This window comes from Hyaena hyaena, unplaced genomic scaffold, assembly GCF_003009895.1.
Source record: "Hyaena hyaena isolate Hyena2069 unplaced genomic scaffold, ASM300989v1 scaffold_193, whole genome shotgun sequence".
Classification (NCBI taxonomy): domain Eukaryota; kingdom Metazoa; phylum Chordata; class Mammalia; order Carnivora; family Hyaenidae; genus Hyaena; species Hyaena hyaena.
This window is the reverse complement of record NW_024080823.1, coordinates 980,228-1,001,671: the sequence shown is the minus strand read 5'-3', so window position 1 is coordinate 1,001,671 and position 21,444 is coordinate 980,228. Positions and strand designations below refer to the sequence as shown.

Sequence of the window (21,444 nt, the reverse complement as noted above, 5' to 3'; positions counted from 1 at the left end):
TATTAGCTATTGTTGTGAATTCCCAGTTGTTAATGGGGAAATACTTACACACTTAATGCCATGTATTAGACAAAATCAGAGAGAACGTGGGACTGGAAAGGGATCTCAGAAATAATCTAATTCTGCCTCCTCATCTTTTACATGAGTCAACCAAGGCAGAGGGCCTCAGAGACTCGCCGAAGACCTGGCAGACCTCTGGGGCCTCAGTCAGTCTTTTGCCCAGGCCTCTAGGGCACAGACTTCTCAGGGGCCAGACTTTACAGTGAAGTGTCCCTTCTAAACAGCTTTTAAAAAAAAAAAAAAAGTGCATACATAAAGGAGGATTAGGAGGAACTTAACGGAGGACCATGGGGGAGAAGAAGGGGAAAAATAGTTGGGGAGAGGGAGGGAGGCAAACCATGAGAGACTCTTGAATGCCGAGAACAAACTGAGGGCAGATGGGGGTGGGGGGAGGGGAAGGACGGTGATGGGCATGGAGGAGGGCACTTATTGTGATGAGCACTGGGTGTTATATGGAAGCCAACTTGACAATAAACTATTAAAAATAAATAAATAAACGTTAAAAAGATTTTTAAAAAAAGGTGCAGGTAACTTGGTCACAAGTTTTATTTGGTACTCGGCCTCACTGACGTCTCCTCACTGCTACCCTCTCTCCAGTTCTCCCGGTTCGGTCGGGGCACCGGGTCAGCAATGCCGACCGCGGGCCTGGGACCCACTCGTACTTCCTGGTAGTTGGTCGCCTGCCACAGCCGGGCCACCGTAAAGGCTGCCTGCTGGCGCTCCGCCTTCACAGCCACAGCCCCGCCTGCGCCACCTCCGCCCTGCCTGGCCCCTGCAACGGCTCTCAGAGGTTCCTGAGCCCCTGCTCCTGCCATCCCCTCCTGGCCACCCTCTGCCTGGAGGCCACGGAAACCTCGCTAAAGCTTCAAACAGAGAAGTCAGGTACCTACGGGAGCTTCCCCCGGCATCCAGACACTATCCCAAGTCTCCCGCCACCTACAGGTGGGGGCTGGTTGAGCTCTCCCACCCTGTCTACTGTCCCCTTATTCCCTAGGGTCGGTACTGGTCTCAGCGCCGAGGACCTGCTCGTCCTGTGGGAGCACTGTTCCCCAGGAGGCCAGAGCTCCTCCCTCCCACCTCTGGGTCTGCAACAAGTGCCACCTGCTCAGAGGTCTCTCCACATCCGGTCCCTCTCCCACTCAACCACCTGACCACAGGGGATCCTTCTCGGATCCCCCTAGCACCATTTCTCAGTGGTTGCGGTCTTATTTAGCTATTCAGATGTGGGGCTGAGGGCTCCCAGTACCCCGGGGCCAGGCTGGCCAAGGGCTTGGTGCTGTTTTAGCTTTGGCATCTGAAAGAATTCTCCAGAAAACAACCCATAGGCCCATACTGGGTGACTGGCCTGTCTTCTTCAGAAAACTATCTGTGTGCGAAGATGTATCTGTCATGTACCATAAATCATACCCAGATGCCACGTCTCTCTGGCTTGAATTTAGTACTGCCTGACTTTCGTGCTGCTTGAATGGTAATATACCAAAAATAAGTTCCTCTTGCTTACCGTAACGCTTTCTCATACCTTTTGGGAGGGTGTCCAGTTGTCTGTGCTTTCACATGTGTATGGACTGGTGTGATTACCCCCACATCAGGATGCAGGCTGGCGCGGTGACCCTGGACACCCCTCGGGCTGGCCCTCTGTACTCATGCCCCCGCCCCACCCCCATCTGCTCCCCATCACCGTAGCCGCGTCCTTCAGACACCGTCCAAGAAACGGGGTTTACAGCACACAACTTCTCACTCAGCATAATGTCCCCAAGGGGCACCCACGCTGCCGTGGGCACAGCTGATGCCTGTCATTGCTGAGTGGCACCCCAGGGAAGGACACCTGTTTCCGTACAGCCCGAGGTTAAGTCCTGACTGGGTGGTGGACGCCCATGTTCTTGTCCCCGCTCAGCTCCCTCGCAACCACTTACCGGGCGAAGACGGTGCCGCTGCCGCCTGGGAAGGTGTAGGGGTGCTGCTTCCGGAACACGTGTCCCACGCGGCTGCAGGGGACGATCTCCAGGCTGCCGCCGCACTGCCACACGCGGAACGAGATCTCTGAGGTGATGAATGAGACAGGGTGACTGAGGGAGCCCCGGACTGCTCTGAACAGCAGCCACCCCGGACAGGGTACCTGGCGGCCATCCACCACCATCCCGTCCAAGGGCTCTCGTTCCCTCATCTACTGAAGGAGATGTGAATAAGGAGCCTGCCTCCTTCCAGAATCCGGTCCTGAATGCTCCACGGTGGAGATATCAGACACACCCAGTATCTCCTGGGTCTGTGGCACAATCAAGAAAGTATGTGTCCGCAGATCAGCTTGACTATAGTCAAAACATATATCAAATCATCATGTTGTGTGCCTTAAATACACGCAATGCTAAGTTGTCAATCGCACCTCAATAAAGCCGGAGAGAGAGAAAAAAAAAATCGAACCAAAGTTGCTACTCCACTTCACTATGAGGGTGTCTCCACAGTGGTGTTGCTTTACAGAAGTGGAAGGCGGTGTAGACAAAAAAGAAAGAAACTCACTAGCTTTGATTTTAGCACAGATCCAAATTACGAAGTCGGCTAGATCTCTGTTACCAAATCCCATGGCTTCATTAAGGGATTTGATTCCAAATTAAAAAAAAAAAAAAACCAGCAATGAAAGAGCAGGCAGAAACACTTTTCCGATTCAGACACCTGCAGACAAATGGGATTCTTTGTTCTACTATGAACTCGCAGGGCTCTGGGCACAAGGCCTTGCGTGTCTGCAGCAACACTGGGATCGACTGATGAAATGCTTGCACTGAATTCTTCACTAGCTGGTTTGGGATCTATCACATTTGCACTTGCTTTGTATCAACACCATTAGAAAAGGCACCAGGAAGGTGTACAAACTTCCATCAAAAGGCATGAAACGCCCACCATGGGGCTCTGATTTCAGATATAACTGGCCACCCACCATAGAGGCCAACTCCCTCTAATACTTATTTTCAGTGCACCGACCATGAGAACGCAGCTGGGCTTTCTCTGTTCAGGAGAAAACAACTCTTCCCTCGAATTTCAGAATTTATGCTTCGCCAGAACTGTGCGTTATTAGCAGGCCTCAAGTCATCTGACAAGTTCACAGGTGCCTATGCACTGTGGGAATGACCAGGGACACTCGAGTAACACAGAGCCCTTGGAGCTGGCCATGGACTTCCTTAGTCAGTAACCAATGGTTCACCTGCTTTGACAGAATCTACCTGCAGGAGTAATGAGACGCTCAGGCCCACATCAACATGCACGCTGCCCTGAGCATCTGTATCAGGAAAAGCTCGGCGCACGGCTGGCTTCTGGAAGAGCCTGGCAGCCCCTGACCAGGCACGTGTCCTCCTCACCCACCATCTAAGTGACTGCAAGAAGTCTTCATGGTTTGTATAAAAGGGCACTTCCTCGACGTCACTTCACACCCCTAAGAATGCGGCGAGCCCAGAAATGGTAGTCGCTGCTGCCAGTAAGAATTGATCAGAAATAAGGCGGGATTCAGGCAGACCACCAGCGGGCTGCTGGGCAAATTCTCTGGACAAGGCCCTGTGTAGGGCAGCGGGCGCCCGGACGGCACCGCTCAAGGCACGTACCATCTGCTCCGTGCACCATGGAAGTTCCCAGTACTGAATCCAGCAAACTGAAGCAGGAAGCGCCTCACTGGCTAGAAAGGAGTGGTCCGTGCAGCTGAGGTGGGCCTTTCGTAACCGACTCCCTCTGAGCCTTGAAACATGTGGGGTCGTGACCACCCACGCCTCTCAGGGAAGGGTTTCTGACTTTCTTCGTGCCCAACAAAGCTTTGAATAAGTAGTACTCTGCATTTCAGGAAAATAAAAATTGCAATATGTTTGCCTAACTGGAACATTCCAACTGGGGGCTAGGAAGACCCTTAGGCTTCCGTGTGGGCAATCTGTTAAACCTGGTGGGGGATTTGGAAGGCCACACGCAGTTAGGATTACATTCAGCTCTGACTGCCCTTGAACTTGGGGATGCTACAACTTGGGAACGAGTACGCAAGAGAACTTGGTGGCTTTTGAGTCAGGCAGCTTGTCTGCCTCCTGGCTCTGCTGACAACCAGCTGTGAGGTCTCAGGCAAGGCCTTGGCCCTTCAAGAAGGCATGAAATGAAATGCACAGAGCTGGCAACAATCTCTACTTTGTGCCCCTGAAACTAACTAAATTGTAGTGCTGTGTTTAAGTATACTTCGATTGAAAAAATAAAAGAGCAAGCACAAAATGAGATGATGTCCCAGAAGCAGTTAGCATCTGTCCTAATGCTGTTGGGGACACGGCACAAATGACAATAATGTGCCCAAGGAGCCCGACTCCTGTGTCTCACAGGGACTGGGGATTCGGCTGCTTCCATTAGACTTATGTTACCCGCTGGGTCAGTCGGGAGCTGTTGTAGTTTTGCGGGGGGGTGCACGTGGAGGTGGCCTTGGACTTGACTCAGGCATCCCTGCATCCCACCTCTCAGGACACACGTCCACATGCCACGCAGGGTGGACACCCACTGGTGTGCACCTACCCAGCACTCCCAACAAGAAGTCAGAGGGGTGTCAAAAAGGCTGAGACTGAGGACTTCTCTTGCTACGCCTGTTCACCCTCTGGGGACAGTGGAAGACTCCCCGGGAGTGGCCCTTGTAAAGCTCGCACCCACGCAGGGACCGCTCCAGCCCCTCCCTCCCGGTCCTGCCTCACCCCGACCCGAGGACCCTCAAGCCCTTCCGCGGAACCTCCCACCCCCCCACCCCCCGGCACAGCCACGTAGGTATAAAAACCAAACCAATACGGGATCCCCAGTGTCCCCACTGGTATTTACATCAACACCCTTCCTACGCTGTGGCCCAAAGCCTGCTGCCACATTATCTGCCTCATCCGTGCTTCCGGCTGACAGCACACCCTTTGAAAACCATGTCATATTTTCAGGAAATGGTCACCTAAGTGATGCACTGTCCCTTCTCCAGTGGCCCTGGCTGGCCCGATTTCCACGAAGCCAAAAAGAGAGGTCTGTGGACCAAGGGTGACTAAGAATTCTCTTCAGAAGGTTAGTAATTCTTCTAAAGCCTATCGTGCTCAAATGACTTTTATACAAGCCCTCCCTACCTGTCACCGTGTCGTTAAAAACACAACCGAAAGGAGCTTGAGTCATGGTCTTTTGTGCCAGTGTTGTTACTGAGCCTGAAGAGGCTTTCAACATCAAACCGAGGCAGACAAGCCCTCCACAGAGGAGATGCCATCACTCACTGCCTTTAACATCATAAACTGAGAGGAACATAACAGGCTAGGCTAGTTTTTTTTCTTCTAAACGAAGAATAAATTTCTGTTACAGGTAAAAACTCCTAAAAGTGGCGGTGACATCATTTTTCCTCTCTTTTGTCCCTGCCCTGCTTTCTCCTAGTGTTTGCCTACCCAAGGGCGGATGGTCCCAAAGTGTCAGGAGCTGAGAAGACTCAGTTCAGGACCCCCAGCAAAAACAAAAACAACAACAAAAAGACACTCCCCCAAAACAAAAACCAAAAACAAACAAAAATCAAACAAAATAAGGATAATCTTTTTATCTTAATGCAATAAATACGACGCAGGTACTAATCCTGACCAAAGTCTATAAAAGTTCATTGTCCCGGGGGTGCCTGGGTGGCTTAGTCGGTTAAACGTTCGACTTTGGCTCAGATCATGATCTTGACCCCGCGTCCGACTCTGTGCTGACTGCTCGAAGCCTGGAGCCTGCTTTGGATTCTGTGTCCCTCTCTCTCTGCCCCTCCCCTGCTCAAACTCTGTCTCTCCGTCTCTCAAAAATGAACATTAAAAAAATTTTCATTGTCCCTAAACCTGAGGAAGAATGATTAGCATGGGTTAGTCAAACAAACAAAAAATCAAACCAAATGAGAACCATTCACAAAGTAGTCAAGAAGGGATTAAATGCCATGGCCTCTCCATGCTGTATGATTTCCGGGACTACAGTCAACCTCACGAGGCTGCCCGGGCTCACTTTCCACTCCACACGGCCGAAAGCAAATCCTACAACCTGACATGCTTCCCCATGTCTGTAAGTTCGCTTTCCAAACCCTCGGGTCCAAATGACATTGAAGAGTTTGCGTTTTCCTTCAAAGGCACTGCCTGTCTTCTGGCATCCCATATTCTAACTTAGGGCGACAGATTTTAATGCCCAACCCAAGACACTCTGAAGAGAGAAAGGGATGTTATTGATGCATATCTGGGGATGGACGGGGTCTGATGAGCGGCGACTAACGTCTTTATAGTTATTTGCCAACTGGCTGCCTGCATACCGCAAACTCTTGCCTACCAGCCTCTTCAAAGTTTCCATTTTCATTCTGACGCCCTTGATGGGCAGGAGAAGGCCACGGCCTCCCCAGGCTTGAAGAGCCAAGATGTAAGCTCACACGCACCCAGGTTCTCTCCTCCCCACACGTCCATCATCATGTCGTACTTCCCCAGTTCTTCAAAGTAGAGCTTGTCCATCACGAACAGCCCACCAGCAATCATAGGGGTTCTGAAAAGGCAGAACGGGTGGAAGGGAAGAGAGGGAGAGGCCAAAGATCAAGGTTAGATCTGCATTCTAATGTCAAGGTCAGGTCTATGAGGTGACCTTAAAAACAACGGCACAGCCACGGTTCCCCAATCAGGGCCCAGGATGTTCTGTTTTTCCACTGCTGACTTCAAATGCTTCCCACCTGCCCTGCACAGATGCTCCCACAGTGTAAGGGGCTGGACCCAGTCCCCTATGAAAGAGTGACTGCTGAAGCTGGGGACACTCACTGACAAGTGGCCCTAGGTACTTGGCCTTTCTGTGCCTCCGTGTCCTTAGGGGATTACAAATGAACACGTACAAACTCTTAGGAGATTCTGTAAATGACTCAACAATATCAGCTGTCCTTATCCTGGAGCCGGTTCCTCCTGTCAGAGGGGACCCTGAGAGGGGGTTAACTGAGCCCCTACTTCATTCCCAGTAGGTGCCCTGAGAACTCAATGTCAAGTGCTGGCATTCTAGCACATACTGTGATGCTGGATAAACGCTAGCAAGTCCTGGAAGTCAGTGTGGGTGGTTAGTGCTGGTGGTGTTGCTGATAGTCAGTGGTGGTAGTCAAAAGTGGTGGTCATATTGGTAGTAGTCACTGGTGGTAGTCAGTGGTGGGAGTCAAAGGTGGTGGTCAATATTGGTAATAGTCATTGGTGGGAGTCCGTGGTGGGAGTCCATAGCACTGCCACCACCTGCAAAGGCACCCACATTCATGCCCAGCTAAAGGTGGTCGACTCCTGACTCCCGATCCGAATTCCTCAGCAGGGCATGGCCTGAGAGTCTGAAAGCCAGATGTTAATGAACACAAGCTCTCTCTTCTGTGGGCACACAGGAGAGCAGAGACAGCTCAGATACAGACCCGGAAGGGCAGCAGCATCGGGGACTCACACTCAGTACCCCTTGTCCTGGGTCCCCAAGTTCAGCTTTCAGACCCCGCCCTGCTGGAAATTGCTCTGCCATATGGGCATGAAGAGCCTCACAGAACTTGTAGCTCAGCCTCCTAGATCTGTACGCGAGGCTGCACCTGAGGAAATCTCAAAGTACTTCATTCTATGATCGGATGGCAGAAACTCTCCCTTGAGCCACTACAGGGTAAACAGTGCTGGTAGGGAGAACAGCTTAACTACGTGTCTAGAGAACACACGGCCCGGGGTCCTCACCTGTGAGGGGCACTGCAACCGATGCTCGGCACTTACTTTATGGGGGCGACTGGGTTCCCTTGACGGGATCTTCTCTGCTCAGGTGTCATGTAATCCCATTTGAATACCAGGTTCCAGTCAAAACCTGCGGCCACAGAGAAGACACAAAACAACAGGGTGCTGACAAGCACGGACTGTGCTGATGTACCCCCATCCCTCACAGCTTTGACACATTTGTATTTGATGTCTGGATTGCGCTCACTGAAACCACACACAGCAGAGCAAAATTAAGAAGAGCAGAGCGCAACCATGCAGGCAGCAGCGGGAGGGAGAGGGCGCCCCCTGCACAGGCTCACCCTGAGCAGAAAGAGCAGGTCAGGCCTTCCAGCGATTCAAATGCCTGAGGGTAACGGACATGGGGAGGGAAGGGGGGCTCTGTAAGGAAGGGAGAAAAAAGGAGGGACAAAGTCAAATCTGCCACCACAGCCTCCAACACTGTCCCGGGGCAAAAGAAGAACCCAGGGGAGGGGACAGAACAATAGGGTCCCTGGGCCTGCAAACTTGGGCCCTCTTAGTGTCCCCTGATGCAATGGAGGGGGTGGGGTGGCAGAGGGAACACTGTTTGATGAACATGAGCCAAAGGAGTAGCGCAGCGGGCAGCAAGCTGCAATTTCTGAGAAACACGGACGCCGTCCCAAGTCCCTTTCAGAAGCCACAGGCCCTTGGGATGGCCAAGTGCAGGCCCAGCACCTGGCTGTGGTTTCTAGGGTTTGTGCTATGTCTCGCCCTTACTCAGAAGGTAGCCTGCACCTTGGGCGCCAGCACACCCCACCTGCTGACGCTCTCGAGATGCACAAGGAGACCAGCTCTTGGTAACGGGGGGCTCACCATACTGCGTTTCCAAGGGTCTGACAGCCGAACCTAATTACTCCAGGGCCATCTGTCCTTCAGCTCTGAGCCATCGGGCCGTGGGCCAGCAGGGGCTGTGCAAGGCCTAGGTTCAGCTCTCTCTACGGTGTGCTCTGAGGTCAAGGTCTGTCTGCCCTGTCAGCCCCCATGTCTGTAGCCTGAACAGGGCAGGGGGGGAGATGTGGGCTGGGGGTCTCCTGGGCCAGCATAGTATACCTGATGCCCCCCCACCCCCAGAGGCATGGGACCACAGAGGCCCCCCGGTTGGTACTGCAGAGTGTGGGGGACTAGCAAGGAAGAGGCGAGTGGCTGGAGGCCAAGGCGGTGGAGACGGGAGCACAGAGAAGGAGCTGATGCAGGCCTCACACTGGCCTCCCGAAGAGCCCAGCTCTCCCCCAGGCCTGCCTCAGGGAAATGCCAAACATCCCACCTGTGTCATTAGCAGACAATGCAGAGGCCCCAGTGGGCTAGCTGACAGAACATTACCTGCCTTTTTTCTTTTCTTCTTAACGTTTTTTATTTGTGTGTGTGTGTGTGTGTGTGTGTGTGTGTGTGTATGTGTGTGTGTGTGTGAGAGAGAGAGAGAGAGAGAGAGAGTGCGCGCGAGCACGAGCAGGGGAGGGTCAGAGGTAGGGAGGGTCAGAGAGAGAGGGAGACACAGAATCTGAAACAGGCTCTAGGCTCTGAGCTGTCAGCACACGGGGCTTAAAACCACGAACATGAGATCATGACCTGAGCCAAAGTCGGATGCTTAACCGACTGAGCCACCCAGGCGCACCGTTACCTGCCTTTTTTCAATGTTTGTTATTTTATTAATTTGGTCCAAAGAGACAAACCATGTTAGATTTTGAGAATCTGCTAAAAATGTCGTCCTTGATTTTCTTCCCCTAAAGGAATCTGATAAAATGCTCCCGGAGGAAATTTGGTGCCTCCTCTTCTTGCGACCCTGCAGGAGGCCTGTGCCCCTCGGCGGAGCATCTGGGTCCCTGCACTGGCTCTCGTACAATTAGTTGCTCTGGGAAAAAAGAGAGCCCATCAAATCCTGGCGCCTGCAAATCCTCAGGGAAGAAGACGTTCTGAAGACTAATGCTTTCTTGGTAAATAAGGATCTGTCCCCTTTAAAGCCGCCAAACCGTCCTGCCATTTGCTGAAACTCTTTTCTGAACTTGATGTTTCCTGATGTGACCAGTCCTCCCACTACAGCGGCCCCGCTGCTGATGCCTCGGGATCGGGCAGCTGCCCGGTCACATCCCTGACCTCACGGCGGCTACATGCAACCCTTCACTGCCTGCTGCGGCCGGCGCTACTATCGGCCCACTTCTCAGATGGGCATGCTGAGGAGCAGAGGTTAAATGGCAGGTGGGGACCAAGCTGGAGTCTCCCGGACTGGCCAGGCCTTCTGTTTTCTGAGGTTGTGCCCGTTTTTAGAGTTCCACGGTCTTCTTTGGTTCATGCCAGACTACCAGCAGATCTCGTGTCCGTCTGCACCAGGGAAAAGCGGCCCCTAGTTTCACATAAAGCAACCGGGGTGCCGGACAGGTAGAAAAGACTTCGGGCACCGTAGGTGTGAAGAACCAAACAGTGAATACATTACACAAACAGAAGGCACCGGCTCAGACATCTCTTTCAGCTGCTCTGAGTGGTCTTAGCTGACCTCCTGGCTCTCAGCCGAGCTCTGAGAGGCGTGGCTGGCGTCCAGCTGAGGTTCAGAGCCCAGAGCCCTGTGTTATCAGCCACCCCCCTCCCACCAGTCCCAGGGACATAAGGACCAATAAGAGCCCAGTGTCATATGCCCAGTTCCTTCGAGTGGCCAGTGTGATTCCTATGCAGCCATCAGCCCCACGAGCACTGCCCAAGACCGGCGGGCCCCCTGGCACGGGCCGGAAGCCCATGGGGGTCCACAGACCCATTTGGGGGTCCGCCATGTCAAAACTGCCTTCATATCTGCACTGAGACCTTATGTAAATGCCTCTGCCAGTCTCACTCTTTCAAAGGTCCATGATAGAGTTTTCCAGAAGCTACAGGAGGCATGATATCAGCATTCTGATGGACAACAGGGTGAATATTTGCATCGCCTCATGTTTTACCCAGTTCTCGGCCTGAATTCTAACACAGCAGATGCTGACACACAGAGCTAGCACAGTGCACTCGAACAGGGGTTCTCTGGGGCCCGTGCTAAATTCTGAGAAGGGGACGAGCACGAGAAAAGTCACTAATGGGGCCCCACGGGGGCTGGGTGTGAGAGAACACATCCGGGGGGCTGTGCGGTCCCATAGGAAGCTGGTGTGGCCACTGAGACTCGAGGCCACCCGGAAGTGAAGCGGGATGTGGGTGGGCCGCGGGGTGGGGTGGGAGGTCCACAGCCAAGCCACATGATGGGTAAAATCGGCGGGGGTTGGGGATGACCCAGGTGCCCCGGGCGGCGGGGCAGGTGACCTGGGTGGCTCTGCGGGGAGACGCAGGCTGTGGGAGGAGCTGGCATCACAAAGGAAGCAAGGCGAGGCCCAATGCTGAGCTCCTGTCGGCTCTGTGCTGCTCATCCCAGACTCCGGCTTGGGAAGGCTTAACCTCCCCTGATTAAAAATGACACCGGAAGCGTGTACGAAGCCACACGTGTCATAATAGCCACAGAAGGTCAATGAGATAAGAGAAGAACAGGAAACACAGGAAGTTCTTGAAGGGAAATGAGGCTATTTTTCTCTCCCTTTAGGAGATCCTACTTGTCGAGGCGGGAGACACCCTCTGCTCGTAGCGCGTGCCCCTGCGGCATGAAAGCTGCTGTCACTGTCACTTGAGACACTGAAGGGGAGCAGCGATCAGATGCCATGCAGACAGCAAGAGCCAGGCCGGGGGGGCGGGGTGGGGACCAGGAGCGGCACCTACCGCCTTTCAAGTCAGCAGACGCCCCCACATACTGAAAGTTGTCCATATTAATGACATCGATGATGGGGGACACGACTCGAGTCCTGTCCTGAAACACAAATCAAGAAGACAGGAGTCAGAATCACAAAGAAAACAAAGAATCCCCCCCTCCCCAAGGCAGGCTGTTTCAGTGAAACCCATCGCCTGTCATTGCGTACCACCCTGCGCTCAAGGGGACCTTGGGGGTGTGGGTCGGGGGGACTCATGGCCAAGGCACCCACACGGCAGTACGAGCGCATGAGGAGAGTCATCAGATATCACTCCAGCAGAAGCGAAACCAAGTTGGCTAGAGAATTTCAGACTCTACGTCTGTCTTAGCTATGATTCTACCAAACAAGAACATTTCTTCCCTGGGATTGAGGCACTTCTTTATGCCACTGTTGTTATTCTGGTAAGAGTTTGTGAACACACAGCCTTTTAACTTTCCGGCCCCCCTTTAAACCAGATGCTTGATGCTGACGACAGGCGCTGCCCCACGCGGCTGGCTAACAAAAGAGTAAGCGCGGTCCTCCAGCTATTTAAAGAACCCGTGTGAACCAGAAGAAAGACTTCGAAAAACAAATTAGTGATGGAATCAGCAGAGCTAAAACCTAACACATCAGAGGAACACAGAAGAGAACAGTATAAAGTTCTGACAGCGCCCAGGAGTGAGTTTACAAGGCACAAAACCCTGTGCACCAAATAAGTCTTCCTCGCCTGGCTCTGTCCAGATCCGGGGGGGTGGGGGGGAGGCGTCAGATAACATAATTTGCTGTACTTCTCAGTCTGCTTCTTTTGTTTTGACTCCCTCTCCTTCTTCTTTTTTAAAGTTTATCTATTTTGAGAGACAAAACGCGAGTAAGGGAAGGGCAGAGAGAGAGGGAGAGAGAGAATCCCAAGCGGGCTCCGAACTGTCAGCACAGAGCCGAACACAGGGCTCAAACCCATGAATGGTGAGATCATGCCCTGAGCCGAAATCAAGAGTCAAACACTCAACTGGTTGAGCCACCCAGGTGCCCCTTGACTTCTGATAGGACTGGAATTTGTGAGAAGTACAGTTCTTCACTCCTTCTGTCCTTACTTGAAGAGAAGGTATTTGAAAGAATTCTGACAGTTTGACGGCAGAAGCTGTGGCTGTGTCCTCTGCCTCTCTGGGGGAGAGGACACAGCCTGGTGTGTGAGTATGGGCCTGGAGAGGAGGGGATTCCAGAGGGTTCTTCCCCTGGCTAGGTGTGTGTAGAGGTGGAAGAGGGCTCAGTGAGGGGGGATGCAGCCGAAACTGCTTTTCAATCCTGGCTGTGCCTCCTGTGTGAATTTTGGGTGTGTTATTAAACACATTAACCCACGTTTCCCATGTGGCAGATGGGCTCAATATGTAATTTACCGAACACACAGTTAATACTCAACAAACAGCCCTGAATATCGTAGTATCTATCACTCATAACTAGGACAGGGTATCAAGATCATCAATATCATCGTGACATCATCATCCCTAGTAGCTTGGGGTTATTTAGTAGTTTGTGACGTCCTGTCCCTCAGCTCTCTGTGTCTCGTGTGACTTGTAAAAGGCCTGACTTGTTTATTTCCTCTTTCTCCGGTACTTTCGTCAAGTTTGCTTTATCACCCCAAAGAAACCCTTTCTCCATATGGAGAAAAGTCAATGAAACAAGTAAATGGCAAGAGACGTGAAGAAAGGCCGAAGGTAATACCAGTGATGATGTTTCCAGAGACAGAGACACACAGAGTGGGCCATGGGGCACCCTGACGGCCTCTAATGGTCCACAGTGTGGTCACGGGCACCCCGTTCTGCTGTGCAAGCAGCACGGCCAGAGACAGCCGCCTCAGAGGGAAGGGGCCGTGTGGACCTGATCAGGCTCTCACCAGTCTCTGCTGCTCCCTGCCTCCGACCCGTCAAGTGAGTTTTTTCCCCAGTGATAAGATTCCTAGTGAAGACTTCTCTTGGAGCAGCTGCCCAAGAGGCACTTTCTCCCCCCTCCCTTCCCAGCAACCAGGAGAAGCCCAGCGCGGGCCCTAGGGCCTCACCTCGGCCACCCTCTCCAGGAGGGGCTCCAGCCAGTGCTCGTTGCACTCACAGTGGCTGTCCAGGAACGTCAGGACCTTGGCCTGGGCCGCATCGGCCCCCCGGACCCGCGAGCGCATCAGGCCTGTGGAAGGGATTTCAAAAGCGCGTCAGGGTATCTGAGAACAAGGCAGCAAAACAGCACATCCAGCACTGCATCGACATTCCCCCCATGGCTCCGAGGCCCTCTTGCTGGGCAGAGTCTAGTGCCAAGTTGGAGGGCCTGATTGACCCTGCCCTGTGGTTAGCCAGACAGACGTCTGTCAGGATTCCTTTCTCTCAGTTAACTGGAGAACGAGGAAGACAACTTTCTTAGAACTACTGCCTTCTGAGGAAGGCCTTTAGGAAACTGAAGCCTCCCTCATCAAGCAACCAAAACATGGAACTTTTCCACCTACTTTCCTCAGACGCAGCAGCCGTTTTCTACTTAACTAGGGCAGGGGAGGTGTTACTCAGATACTTCAGGTGCTGATGGTACCTATTTTAATGGTGATAATGTAATGCTCAGGGTGGTAGAAATATCTCTGTCTGTGTAAGACCTACCACAGCCAAAGCACACCAGTGACAAATCCCAGTTGATCGGCCTTTACCTAAAATTAGTGCCACGACTGGTCAAGTTACACAATTTGCATACTTGTGATGGTAATAATATGGATCTTTTGTTATCACACCAAGTCTTATCACGAGGAGTATCTCTGTCACCAGATGATGCGGTCGTAAACGGCTTCTGCTGTGTACGCCGGGCTCTCCATACTAGCCCTTGTCCTGATTACCCGTGGTTTTACTTTGCACAATTTCAGTTACCCGGAGTCAACTGTGGTCTGGAAGCAAGAGGGTCCTCCTTCTGACAGATCATCAGAAGGCCAGGAGGATGGGGCACCTGGGTAGCTCAGTCGGTTGAGTGTCTGACTTCGGCTCAGGTCATGATCTCACGGTTTGTGGGTTCGAGCCCCACGTCGGGCTCTGTGCTGACAGCCAGCTTAGAGCCTGAAGCCTGTTTCAGATTCTGTGTCTCCCTCTCTCTCTGACCCTCCCCTGCTCATGCTGTCTCTCTCTCAGAAATAAATAAAACATTAAAAGAAGAAAAATTAAAAAAAAAAAATAAGAAGGCTAGGAGGAGCCTAACGTTGCGTCACAAGCCTGTGTCATCCCCCTCACTTCATCTTATCATGTGGGCATTTTATCACCTCACACCACCTCGTATCATCACAGGAAGGGTGAGAACAGAACGGTGAGATACTTTGAGAGAGACAGATCACACGCACGTACCTTTTATACAGTGTAGTTCTACCTGTTGTGTTTTGTTACTAGTTATCATGGTTAATCTCTTACTCTGCCTAATTTATAACTTAAATGTTGTTGGCGATAATGTGCGCAGGGAAGAACATCGTTTATACAGGGTCCCTTACTGTCCGCGGATTTGGGTGCACTGAGGGTCTTGGAAAGTCCTCCTGTAGATAAGGAGGCACATCTGGATGTGCAGATGATATGACTACTCACAAGCCGTGAGGACAGTGTTTGCAAGTTCCTTTCTACAGAGGAGTCAAAATGAGTTTTCAGTGATTCCTCCAGATCTGCACGCTACGGGAGGGGACAAAAGATAAAGGCTTCTATATTTCGGAGTCTATATCTCCCTCTCTCTCTGACCCTCCCCTGCTCACGCTGTCTCTCTCTCTCTCTCCTAGAAATAAATAAAAATATTAAAAAAAAAAAAAAGATAAAGGCTTCTAGTTCTGGGAACTGGTAAGCGAAGAGTCTTAGCTTGGGTTGGGTGAGCGCTTGCTCAGGGCTCTGGCCAACACTGAAAAAGCAAGTCTCGGCCAGGGCCAGAAAGCAGCGAGAAGCAGGCAGAAACTGGAGGGGATTCAATCCTTCAAAGAAGAAAACCACAGGGAGTGAAGCCCAGGTGTATGTGTGCTGTTTCTCCCAAGGTTATGTTAGGAGCCACCGCAATACAGCCTTTTTGCTGGGGTGTCTGGGGACAGAGTTCAGGGTTTCTATAGTTGCCAGAAGCTGAAGGGGGACATCCCGCAAAGGGGGCTGGTCAGGTCCAAACCTGGTGCTAACCTCCCCGTAAATCCTCGGCTGACTCCGGAACTTCAAGCACAGGGGAGACTCCACCGAGTGCGTGAAAAGAAACAATCAGAAGGCAGAGAGAACGGAGACTTCAGCCGGTAACCACCACAGGCAGGACACACAGTGTGGCACACGGCTTCTACCACGTTAGAAGGCCTTGGTCATCGCTTAGGCTCCCCAGCTGATTCTAATTAATAAGCAGCCAGATGAAGTCACCGGCGCAATAAAATCTCCACTAAACAAATCTAAGGCGGTTCCTTCACTGCCATCATATTTCACGCTGCTGATTTTCTCTGACGTCCAGTAGCATTACTAAGTGCCTGTATAGATGTTCAAATGCGTGGGACGTGTACATACACACACAGACGCCCAAGCACATACGTACATCCTAGGCGTGCGTTTTCTCACTCAACATCACACACTTCATTTGCTGCTCACAGGCTGCCTTCCCACACTCTGCCTCCCCACAGCGGCCCCTCCCCAACCAACTTCCAAAACAGAGCGTCAACTTGCGTCCTTCCTCAAGTGAACATGCTAACTTAAAGCACTCAGAGGCACTGAGCTCTAAGGTTCAAGGCACTCTCTGACAAGGCCAGCAAGTGATCTGTCAGTCATAAAATTCCCACATGAAAAATAATTTTTCTTTTCCTCCTCCTCCTTTTTTTTTCTTTTTTCTGTGCTAGCAGATGCTTTGGGTTTAAATTCAAAAAGTTATCACTGTTTGGGGGGGGTGCAAATGGAATGAAAGATTTTGGTTTGATTTCAAGGTGTGGGCTTATTTGAAGCTTGGGAGACAGATGGGAGTCCAGCAAACAGAGCGTGCCTAGGGCAAGGCTGATGCCACGGTGTAGGCATCCTGAAAGTGCGGAATGATGACCTTGTTGGCTAAAATATGGTGCTGATGGCACTGTCCTAACAGGCTCAATCACTTTATCGCTGATGAAAGTCTTGCCAGGAAAAACTTCATGGCTTGGCTCTGGCTGGACCGCACGGAGAGCCGGAAGAAAGAGTCTACACTGATCAGAGAATACAGCCGCCCCTCCAGGACCAACAGAGTCCTCCTCAGCTCACCAAAATGGCACGTGTCACATCTGTGCCATGTTCCCACCCCGAAGGATTTCTCTGGACGTTGGAGGAGCCTAGAGTCCAGTCCCTGAGCCCTCCAAACAGCACTGATACCCTGGATGTTAATTTCGCTGTGGTCTTAGCTTCCCTTCCGACACTTCAAAGTAAGACTCCCCCCCCTTTAGAGTCTCTCTTATAACTGCCAATAAAGTGGACTGGATGAGCCCGGCTCCAGCAGACAAGACTGACGGCAGGCTTTGAGGCTGACATTTGCAAAATCCAATAAGCATGTAATTGCAGCACTCTCTCCCTTTTTGGGATGGTTCGCCTTCAGCAGGCTGTCAAACTTGAATCTGTTATTTTATCAGATGCCTAGAGCATGGAGTCACTCAACGTCTCATTGCTAAATCTTTGTTTTTCTTCTCAACCCTAGTACTCCCGGGACTGATAAGGCTTCCTAGGTTGTAAAGGGAAGAGAGGCACCGTGTTCTAAATACATAAATAAAAATGGAGCTTGAACTCTTGCCCTAGTATACAAATAATTTCAATTAAGCTTTGAACATCCTCCCTTGGCTTTGCTGGGAAAGGGGTCCCCAGAGGCTCCCTTAGAGAGACATAGACAAAAAAGACTACAAAGTTAATTGTTCTTTTAGCTGAAATGTTTCGGGCTCGGGAAAAGTTAGAATTCAACTGTCTTGGTAGTGAATTAAGAAAAGAGCCTTACCTTCTCGCCGATCATTTCTGAGAACGCGCACCTTCTCAATTTTCCCCAAGAGAGCCCCGTCCTCAGCTAGGGAAAGAAAGAAGCATTTGGAACCTCGTTTACAAGGCCTCTGTATTCAAGTATTGTGGTTCCCAGTCATCTGTGGGCGGAAGATCTCCTAGGGCATCAAAGAGGCACCTCTTCTTGCCATGGCCCTGACTTCTGACCTTTCTAGGAACTAAGGAAGGCCGAGTCCCGGGAGAAGGGCCAGGTGGGGGACAGGGTCAGTTTCGGTACTTACGGTCATTGCTGTAGTCGTCCACCAAGATGATCTCTTTGATGAGGTGGGGTGGGCTTTTCTTAAGCACACTGAGGAAACAGAAAGATATAGGTTGGGATGCCCTGGTGGCTCGGTTGGTTAAGCGTCTGACTTCGGCTCAGGTCATGATCTCATGGTTCGTGAGTTCGAGCCCCACGTTGGGCTCTGTGCTGACAGCTCGGAGCCTGGAGTCTGCTTCAGATTCTGTGTCTCCCTCTCTCTCTGACCCTCCCCTGCTTGTGCTCTGTTTCTCTCAAAAATAAATAAACGTTAAAAAAAAAAAAAGAAAGAAAGAAAGACAAAGTTTGGAGGCCTTGTAGGGGTATCACTTGGGGCAGGGGATTCTCATGTGCTGGTCCCAATCCGTGGCTGGAGAAGCCGTCGATTAGCCACTCCTTGTGCGGCGGTCAGGTGACCCATCAGAACCCCCAGCAGACAGCTGTGGCCTGGGTGCGCTGGGGACGCAAGCTGTGTCCCACACTCCCGCCTGGGAACGCCGCCCATATGGTGCAGCAGGCGGGCACTGGGTGGCCTCTCCTGCCCTCACCTGACCACTGTCCTCAGCAAGGCCGACCTGGCTTCATTGTGGAAGGTGATCACCACGCTGGTGGCCGGCAGGTCCACCCGCCACTGCTTCCGTTGACACCTGAGGGGGGAGAGAGAGAGCGTCCTCTGAACACACCTGGCCCAGCCGCAGAGCGAGGCCCGGGAGGGCACGTGCCCTAAGTTCCGCTGGGGACGGAGGCTCCCGGGTGAGCCTGCTATCTATAGAAGGAACCGGCCTATTCTGAGAGACGGTGACCATGGGACATAAGGAAACAGGAACACAACCGGAGTCACATTTTCAAAGATGATTTCCGCGAAAAGTAACATATTGAGAACATCTTTCTAACGCCGATGGGGGAAAAAAAAAGTGTGTTTTAAAACAGTGAAGTCCCATTTATTCTCACATGCAGACACACCTCTAGGGATGTGCTTTTCACAACCCGTAGGGGTTACTTCTGAGGGGCAGGACCAGCTGCGAGTCGCTGTTCTTTTCTCATCTCTCTGGCGAGCGCGTGGGGCCCTCGTGGTCCTTGGCCAAGCTGTATCTGAAGCCTGGCTCTGGCCCACCGATTGCTCTCCCCGCCACACCCCCCAGGGCAGCAGGGACACACGTCTGTCACCCCGCCAGCCTGTCCCCCAACAAGGCAGGCGGCAGCGGCGCAGGGTGAGGTGCGGGCCCGTGGGAACCGGACCCCAGCCACTCTCACGTGGGGCTTGAAGGAGCCCCGTGAGAATCCAGGGATTGCTTCTGAATGAAGTCGATCCAGGGACCAGGGATAAGCTCTGGGCAGACGGAAACAAGTCACTTCTCAAGGCTGGTCTCCACAGACAGACACAAGACCACAAGGGCACAGGATGGCTGCGGTGAAACACAGGACCCCGGCAGCTCTCAGTTGAAGATGCTGAAGTATCACACGTGAGAGGCAGAAACGACCCATCGGCGTAGATTGGGCCCAGCAGGAACCATCCTAAGGGACCCTTTAGGGCAGGCTCCACGGGCTTGGAGAACATACCGGCGTAAAGGTGATGGTTCTAGAGAGAGCAATACAACTGGGGTGGGCATACAGCCTGTCAGTACCGCTGGCAACATTCAGGCTGTTACCAAAATGATGGTACCACTGGTACCCGCTTGGAGAAAAGGCTGGGAAGACAGGAAAGCATCTTTGCCATGAGGGAAACGGAAACAGTTCTCAATATTGGGTTTTTTTTTTTTGAAGAGTGCAAGCAGGGGAGGGGCAGAGAGAGGGGGGACAGAGGATCTGAAGTGCGCTCTCTACTGACGGGCTGACAGCAACAAACCCGATGTGGGGCTTGGACTCACAAACTGCGAGAGCATGACCTGAGCGGAAGTCAGATGCTCAACCAACAGAGGCACCAAGGTGCCCCTCGACCAGTCCTGCTAATACCCAAGGTCCAAAGAGTCAGGAGGGTAGGAATCTGTCATTTGGCCCCCACAATGAGGTCCCGCCACCCTGGCCTCTGTGATAGCTGGAAAACCTTCTGTGAGGCCGGTACATTTGAAAAACCTTGTTTTTCTTATTAGCTCTTCATGTGGTCTACCGCAGCTGTGGGTGACGGGCTTCCAGAATTAAAGGTATTTATCTTAAATGGCAACTCAGTGGGAAAAGGAATCAGATTAAAAAAACAAAAAATCGAAAAAAACCCACCTTCGGGACTCCTGGGTGGCTCAATCAGTTGAGCGTCTGACTTCGGCTCAGGTCATGATCTCACGGTTTGTGAGTTTGAGCCCCGCATCGGGCTCTGTGCTGACAGCTGGAGCCTGCTTTGGACTCTGTGTCTCCCCCTTTCTCTGCCTCTCTCATGATCATGCTCTGTCTCTCTCTGCCTCTCAATGGTAAATAAACGTTAAAAGAATTAAAAAAAAAATCTTCGGAGCCCAGCCACGGCTTCAAAGTGTATAAGCAGTGAAGTACTGAAGTGAATGTGTAAGCAGCTCATGGACAAGGGCCGACCATCCCACACAAATGGGTCCATCTGATAGGAAAAGGGTCAACAGCCACTAAATTTCCTTCACGACTGGGCAAGCGACTTCAGAGAAGCAAATTTTGCAAAGGAGCAGAAAAGTGGTGCAATTAAGAAGCAATTAGGTCGGCATCACGCAATGGGCTTCCTTTGTTTATTTTGGTTTATCTGGATAGCCTGATTTTAATTACTCATGAGGACACCGAATAATATACTGGTCATGTGTCTGGGCGGAAAAATGCATTCTGGAATTAATATTGTACCCCATTATGGCTCCTGACAGCTAATCCTGCTCTAATGACAAGCAGATAGATAGGCTGGTTTTGTTGTTTTTCCTTTACTTGCCTTTTCAAGATTTAGCCAAGTGTTGGGATGAAGGAAGTAAGGATGGGCAAGGTTCAGCCGTAAACAAATTACTGAAGGCTGCTGTTCCCTAGAACGCAATCCGCAGTGCTAATGAGTCAGAACTCGCATTTGGAGGAACTCGCATTACTACCCTCTGCAGTGAGGCCCACCCAACACAGCGCCGGGTGCTGAGCTAAGCGGGTTGCGCCCCGATTTACTGAGTGGGTGGACGCAGCCACGCGAAGATTAAAACTCAGGAAGCATTTTTCAAGCTCAAATCATAGTTCATGTAACCGATCCGATCATGTCCTAGTTCCCGTAACCGATCTGATCATGTCCTATTGCCGCAGTCTGCTGTTCTCTACGGGAGCCTCATTCCCTGTGAGCACCGGGAAGTCTCGAGGGGCCCTGGCAACATTTTTCAGAACCCAAAAGGGCTGCTGCACTCAAAGTATTTTATTAAAACTCCTCTATGGGTGCACAAGGCACCACGTTTTGCTAGGATTTGGTAGTCAGAAAATTTAAAAGGCATCCCATTTTTTTTTTTAAGTTTATTAATTTATTTTTGAGAGCGCAAGAGAGAGGGAGAGAGAGAGAATCCCAAGCAGGCTCCGTACTGTCCACGCAGAGCCAGACAACGGGGCTCAAACTCACAAACGGCGAAGTCATGACCTGAGTGGAAATCAAGGGTCCGACACTTAACCGACTGAGTCCCCCAGGTGCCCTGAGGGATCCCATTTTTCAAGGCAGAGGGCTAACAAGCAAGAACTGAGAAATATCTCAC

The 21,444-nt window shown here is 51.7% G+C and overlaps 1 protein-coding gene across 1 annotated transcript in view; it reads right to left on the bottom strand.

Annotated features, from left to right (window-relative positions):
- GALNT2 (polypeptide N-acetylgalactosaminyltransferase 2) overlaps positions 1-21,444 on the bottom strand; it is a 196,356-nt gene that overhangs the window by 19,681 nt on the left and 155,231 nt on the right. Inside the window, exons 4-11 of the mRNA XM_039241238.1 lie at positions 18,334-18,432; positions 17,769-17,836; positions 17,489-17,554; positions 13,587-13,708; positions 11,526-11,613; positions 7,791-7,878; positions 6,464-6,567; positions 1,974-2,100 (exon numbers count right to left, since the gene is read on the bottom strand). Of these exons, the coding sequence (XP_039097169.1) occupies positions 1,974-2,100; positions 6,464-6,567; positions 7,791-7,878; positions 11,526-11,613; positions 13,587-13,708; positions 17,489-17,554; positions 17,769-17,836; positions 18,334-18,432 (762 nt within the window). The remainder of the gene's footprint in view (positions 1-1,973; positions 2,101-6,463; positions 6,568-7,790; positions 7,879-11,525; positions 11,614-13,586; positions 13,709-17,488; positions 17,555-17,768; positions 17,837-18,333; positions 18,433-21,444) is intronic.